This window comes from Homarus americanus, unplaced genomic scaffold (assembly GCF_018991925.1).
Source record: "Homarus americanus isolate GMGI-L3 unplaced genomic scaffold, GMGI_Hamer_2.0 scaffold36970, whole genome shotgun sequence".
NCBI classification, from domain to species: Eukaryota; Metazoa; Arthropoda; class Malacostraca; order Decapoda; family Nephropidae; genus Homarus; species Homarus americanus.
Genome location: NW_024740094.1, coordinates 1974928 through 1982244, shown reverse-complemented (window position 1 = coordinate 1982244; position 7317 = coordinate 1974928). Strand labels below are relative to the sequence as shown.

Here is a 7317-nt window from a genome sequence, read left to right as displayed (position 1 = left end):
TTGATGGCAGGCTGCTCATTTACCTGTTATGAAGACCATTGTCTACAGTGGAACAACTTGTCTTTACTGTAAGTGAAAGTTTCCTTGCATTGCTGAGTATTTGGCCAGTCATGCAGGAGCTTTCATATGCTTAGTGTTGTGGGACACCCTGAGGCTGGGGTACACAGGGGTGGTGTAGTAACCTCCACTACTCTGGAAGTTTTTGTCAGAAGGTTTACTCAGATGGCATCCTGGGTTAAAAGTTACACATTGAATGGATAAAAAATAAATAAGTTTCTCAACAATTTTATTATCTATGAAACATGAAAATGGATTTACACAGGAATTACTGGTACAGTACAGTTAGGGAAAAAATATGTTGTTCTAATTCAAGCTAACTGAAAGTTTTGAGTCATCCTAATTATTCGATAGACTTATGACTAGGGGTATAGTATAGTAGCAATTGAACTCTATTGTGAGCAATGAAGACTCGGAATAGCATACAGTACAGTACTTTACCTACCATAACATGCAGGTCTGTGACTAAAAAAAATTGACATTACTTCAACTTGAAATTCTTACATATTAATTTAGTTACCATCATAGTGTATATTCTTATGAACTCTAGCTTCTCAGAACTGTCATTTTGAAGCAACAATACTGTGTCACCTAGCCAACCCTAACATAACCAAACAATAAAATCTACATCTAATGACCTAAGTAGCACTAGGATGTTTAATCATCAGATGAAATAAGCTGGGGGGTCTAACCTAAATGTAATCCCCAAAAATTAAATGAAGGAATGGTCCTGAAACCCTGTTTTATAGAACTACAGTAGCCAGCTCAAGTATCTGTACTCAATTAGCCATAAACCTTCAACCCAGGACAAATAAACATTAGTATCCACAATTAACTCATAAGTGATAAGGAAACATCCCAATTGCAACTACAGTCATGAAATGAGGAAAGTAAAGAAAGAAGCTTTTTCCCTCATGGCTACAGTACAGTACAGTATATTCAGATATCCCGATTTACGATCTCCCTATCTGCGATATTCGATTTTAATGATGGTGGTGTACTAAGACCACCCCCCCGTTTGTGGTGTTAACAATCCGCATGAATGATGGTCATCGTCTGGCCAACATAGTTGCATCTCTCAGTTCAATTGTCAGCTGTGGTCTACCCATGCACTACAATGCCAAGCTTTGTTCCATGGTGGTCACACATGGTCATGATTATGTAGCTCAACGATAATTGGTCAGTATCGGTGTTGTTACTTATCATTGGGGTTATTTATTTGTTTTTTACCTTACAGGGAGAGGACATCACTAATGTTCACATTGTACTCTGTTTTGGTGACTGTGAAGTGATTTTTGCTATGTTTTTGTGACTGTAAATTGTTTTACCTCTGTTGTTGCAAACATGATGTGAACAGTGACGTCTGCAATAACTTTATTATCATTCGCTCTGTTTTTGTGACTGAAGTGAACAGTATAACTTTGAAAATAACTGGGAAGGTCTAGGAACCCAGGAAAACTGTGTCTGGAAGTGAAGCTTGACATTGTGAAGTGACATGAGACTCCCCAGATGCTGTGTGGGAGTCAGAGTGACGTCTCCATTCCACCTTCAATAGTTTCTTTAGCCTCGAAGGGGACATGTATTGATGACCAGGCTTGTTCATAATGATGTGGTGAGTATTGTTTGTGTTGTAGGTACAGTATAGTATTGTGTAGAATTTTTTTTTTCGCTGATACATGTGGGTGTTGGACTGGCTGGAAATGTATCCCATTGAACCCCATGTTATAATGATCCCAATGTACGATATTTTGACCTGCGATGGGTTTTCAGGAACGCAACCCCGTCGTATAAAGGGTACTCCTGTATAAAAATTTTCACACATCTTATTCATCATCACCTTTCTGCTGTACTGTACTGTGTTTATTTACACTTTTCATCTCTCACCTCACAGCCAGAATTACCATATACTGTATATACACATCATAGCTGTACTCCACCCTTATACTTTTCCCATTTAATTTACAAAACAAATTATATAAAATTAATTAAACAATTATATTTCCAGTATATAAGGTTTAATTACAAATGGATAATAAATCAAAGGAATAATGAAATCAAGTCAGTATAAACAAATCTTTCATTAAGCTGCCAAAAAACAAGCAGTGTAAAAAAGTGTACAGTATTGGTATGTTTTGTTACTTTCTAAAAAATCACCCCAAAGAAATTATTTCTTCTAAGCATGTGTAACTTTAAATCAACATATATATAAAAATATATCTAAAAGACCCAATGACTTCAGTACAGTAATAACTCTTATTATTGAACAATTACACAGCGTTCAGGACATGGGCTAAATATTAAAAAAATAATACCGGGTACATAAAAAACAGGCCCACAAACTGTTCTCTTTTGAAACCAGATGACATACTGCATATCTTAACCTACGCTTATCTAATAATTATTGGGTAACTAGTTAGCTTAATTTTCACTGACTCGCATTATTGGTTTAGTAATCCTGGTCGCATTGTTTAACGTCAGCCATTGTATTAGCACATACACTCTGACACATTATTAGTAGAACCAGGACACAAGAACATATTAAGTTTGTTCATCAGCCAGCATACATAGATAAAAAAAGAAGAGAATCCATATCATAGTCACATAGCCTCTGTCTTTAACATTCTAGAGGTAGTGTATGTTGCAGGGGAGGTTCAGCACCACCAGTGTCTACCAAAGGTATGACTATGAACAGTAACTTATATCACAATACAGTACATTCACTTAACTTAGAAATGTGACCAATATTTTTTGATCACCACTCCTGTTTCTTTACTCATTTATAATGAACCTAAATAATTTTTTTTCAAAGTAACTGGGATATATATGGCACGAATTAATAAGTTACCATTATCTCAAGGTCGACTTACATAATAGAGTATAAAAGTTTAAGCCCCTCTGACAAATTGCCAGTAAATACTAAAATGCAAATTGAACTACAGCCACCTATCAACCTGTGTAACTATACATATCTCATTGTAATGTTATTTATTTTCTCAATTAACTAAGACTAGCACAAGACAATATTTATGGCCCCAGGTAATCACAACTGACACTGACTTGATCCTGGATGCTAAGTTAATGATATATCTCACAACAAACAGAACACAGTACAAACCAAGTTCATAACATTAACAGTGTCTTTAAAAAAGAAACGTATATTACTGCCAACAATAAAAAAGGTTTTCACAAATAGCGGGTAGTTATTATTTATGGTCTTGTAGCCAGGGCCTATAAGAGCAAAGACATGATATTGAGCAAAGCTAAATTCATCCCGGGAGAAATATACCGATAAAGAAAGAGAAGAATCAAAGACCCCCACAAACATCAGCTGAGGTACTGAACCTGACCAAATTAAACAATCTTATTAATTCAATTAATGTCAGACATTTACATCAAGTGTGGTTCATTTCATGTCATGAAATTCCATAAACTAAAGATGTTATTTGGCAGTGTATGATGAATTCATGCAAGTTCCAATGAAAACTATGATACAAAAAGTTATTTAGTGTCTGTAGTTTAAAAATCTTGAAGAATAATGAAAAATATGTTCCCATTTATTTTAACTAGTTTGATTCCTCTCACCTTCCTGTGACACTTACTAGTGGGGTCTTCTCCTGAAGCAAACTTTATGCAGGAACTAATTTTGCTAAGGGATCTAATACAGCCACCAGACCAGCAAACGATGACACACTCCCCAGGATGCCAACCATCCCTGGAGACAACTTAGTGTGACCAAGGCTAGTTAGAGGGATCCACAGGTCACACAAGTTCTTCAAACTGTCCCAAAATACATCTCGATGTTCCTCTGCAAACTGCACTAACGGCCTAGTTGCTGGAATGCTATTGTACACAGTTTTTATGACAGGGACGTTCTTATACAGGCACGACACTGGATTTTGACAATGAGCCTGTTTTCGAAGAATTTGGTAAATTTCATATATATCTCTGAGCAGATTCAGAATGATAGATCCTAGCCAAAACTTATTTGAATAGTCAGACCATTTTTCCTTGTTGATATCAAAGAGTCCAACTCTGCCAACCCAAATGATGTGGTCCACCAGCAAGAAGAAGGACTGGTAGATTCTGGAGAGTGTGAGTGTGACCCGCAGCACCGCATCTGGCAGGTGAAGGGTACGCAGAGTTCCATGAAGAACCTCCACACACTTCCCAAATCGTAACACTGTCGAATATGATCTTTATTATTTACAGGTTCATATCGTGTGTTCACAAAGCCAAAGTTACATAATAATATTTATTCAGTAAAATTGTCATATAGGTTTACAATTGAATAAGCGTGTACTGTATATTAACTATGTAGGTACAGTATACATTTCAGCATGAATGTAGACAATGTAGGTATTGTATATACAGATTTTTGCATGTAGGCCGTGGGAGGATGTATTCAGCTTCCTGTGTGCCGAAACAGTGCAGGTATACAACAATGGTAAACAGTAAGGCAATATAACTCACGATAGCCGAGAAAGCTCATTTCCAGGAGGCGTGCCCCAGTATAACTCTCAGTAAAACAAATAATAGTGAGACAACAGTACTCCCCAGCAGCCACAGTTTTTCCTCAGGTATCCCATGACTGTAGTCCAACTCTTATTCATTATTTTTTCATGTCTTCTCTCAAATCTCCATCGCCTCAACTCCAATTTGTAGGAAGCATTATACATTAACTAAATATTATCAAGATCATATGAAGTACCAGTATACAGTACAGTACTTCACTCATTAGCTACAGTAATTATATTCACACATTTTTCCAAATAACTAAGTTCATACCAAATACGGGTATCTGTATTGTAATATTTGGGAGAGTTTGTAAAGCACTAGCCACCAAGTCATAGTTCGGCTTCACCTTATATTCACTCACTAGTACAGTATACAAGAAGTTAGTGCAGCTGGCTACTCCATACTGTACTCCAAATTTCCTTACTATGCTTTGTTCATACAAGGATTTTTTCAAGACTATGTTCAGATCTCTTGACATAATATAAAAAAAATGACCAACTATAGAGACCAAAACATCTTAAAAATGAATCAATATGGAATGAATCTTACATTTTCTAAAAGTAGAAAAAGAGCTCTCCAGGATCTTGAGGCGGGCTACTAAGTCTCGGATGTTCTTCCTGCTCTCCAGGTTGTGCCACACAAAGCGACTCAGGTATTGAATCAGCCTGCCAAGAAGGAAGTAATTGGTAACTACCCTATGTGTATTCCTAACAAAACTAACAAGACCAATAATAATTACCCTATGTGTACAGTGCAGGGGTATATTACTAACAAACAATTTCAGTTGCAGGATGGTACATTATAGCTCCAGGTACTGTAATATAACAGTCTAATGTGGATACAATTATAGTACAGTACTGTACCACTAAACTGTGACTCAAGAATTTTCTCAATAATTACTACACCTCCACACAACACTCCATCTCTCACACAGGGCCTCTCCTTGCTCTTACCATCCAAATATAGGACTGTACTTGTCTTGTTTATTACCTGAAGAGCTTGTCCTTCCCTGCAGTAGAGGAGTTCACCTTAACCCAAACATCCATGGTTCATGCTACTGTGAATGTAAGAGGTTATGATTTATTATTAGTACAGTATGGTAGAATATTTATTGAATGAGAAAATGTTGATTAACTTCATGACAAATGGAAAAAAAATACTATACTGTACAGTATTTATCTATTATTAAACATGAATACATTAGTGGTCTCTCCATTAGCCAGAATCTTCAATCCTCAGAACTCTCCAACAGGCAATTTTTTTTTACAATTCCAGAAAATTTTTTCTCCATTCTGGGTATCCAAATGAATTTCTGAGGATTGCATCATGAGTATTTCCAGAAAATTACGAGAAAGTTTCTCCGTTCCGGACATGGGCGTGCACTGGCCCCTGAATGTATCTGCACCCATTCCAGTGCTGGTCAAATCTGGTCTTAACAGCTTACACTCGGTGCCGTCACAACCCTCTCTGGCAATTTTATGACTTTATCAAGACCAAACTTGTTTATCTTCATGATACACCAAGGGCCTTGTAAATGCTAATAGCAGCAGTGTTATTGTCCAAAAGACGTTGAATGGTTTCACAATCAGACGCGTAACACCCACTACCCAGGAAAGACATACGACAAGTGAAGATTTCCATTTGAAATGATTGGGCATACACAGACCTCTCTTGTGACAGTGACGGTCCCTGACTGTATTATGATTTCTCTTTTTTCCTGTATCTTCCCATGTAAAAACAAATTTTAAGTTCCGTGGATGGTCACGACAAAATACGCTGTATTGACCAAATACCCTTATCCACTAATTATCTGGTACCAATGACAAAGCCACATATCTTTCAAGAGTACCTAATTAGTACACCTTGTTAATTACCCCGGTACCTGTATTTGGTATGAACTTAGTTATTTGGAAAAATGTGTGAATATAATTACTGTAGCTAATGAGTGAAGTACTGTACTGTATACTGGTACTTCATATGATCTTGATAATATTTAGTTAATGTATAATGCTTCCTACAAATTGGAGTTGAGGTGATGGAGATTTGAGAGAAGACATGAAAAAATAATGAATAAGAGTTGGACTACAGTCATGGGATACCTGAGGAAAAACTGTGGCTGCTGGGGAGTACTGTTGTCTCACTATTATTTGTTTTACTGAGAGTTATACTGGGGCACGCCTCCTGGAAATGAGCTTTCTCGGCTATCGTGAGTTATATTGCCTTACTGTTTACCATTGTTGTATACCTGCACTGTTTCGGCACACAGGAAGCTGAATACATCCTCCCACGGCCTACATGCAAAAATCTGTATATACAATACCTACATTGTCTACATTCATGCTGAAATGTATACCCGGTATTACCTGCTGAGCCATGTTCACCCATTACATAACACCCTCCCTCCAATTATCACATCTCATTTTGTAATAGATCAAATGCCTGCAAATATATGTAAAGTCATTATAATGTTAACTACATACCAGACAAAATTTTCCAAAAGACCCGATAAGCTCCAGCAGCCACCTGACGCTGTACACTACCCAACACTTGTTTACATTATATCAGCTGATCCACACGCACACCTCACTCACCCACCAATCACAACTAAGCTTCACTATAAGCCTTATTACCATTGGATGAAAAATTGTTTATTCCTTGGTGTTTGGAAATTTGCCTGCACGCCTTATCGGAGTCCACGGTCATGAAGCCCGAATCATGACTAGTCTTGGATACACCCGAGTACAG

At 37.2% G+C, this 7317-nt stretch overlaps 1 protein-coding gene across 2 annotated transcripts; it reads right to left on the bottom strand.

Annotated features, from left to right (window-relative positions):
* Positions 1 to 272: 272 nt before the first annotated feature.
* Positions 273 to 7306, bottom strand: LOC121875128 (peroxisomal membrane protein 11A-like). 2 transcript variants are annotated; one of them, XM_042379510.1, is made up of 4 exons: positions 7203 to 7306; positions 5563 to 5629; positions 5122 to 5237; positions 273 to 4237 (listed from the first exon to the last, which is right to left on the bottom strand). In XM_042379510.1, the coding sequence occupies exons 2-4, from the start codon at positions 5616 to 5618 to the stop codon at positions 3684 to 3686; spliced, it is 726 nt and encodes a 241-aa protein (XP_042235444.1). In that variant the 5' UTR covers positions 5619 to 5629; positions 7203 to 7306; the 3' UTR covers positions 273 to 3683. The 2 variants fall into 2 exon arrangements, with proteins under 2 accessions (XP_042235444.1, XP_042235443.1); XM_042379509.1 differs by lacking the exon at positions 7203 to 7306 and adding an exon at positions 7053 to 7158.
* Positions 7307 to 7317: the final 11 nt, after the last annotated feature.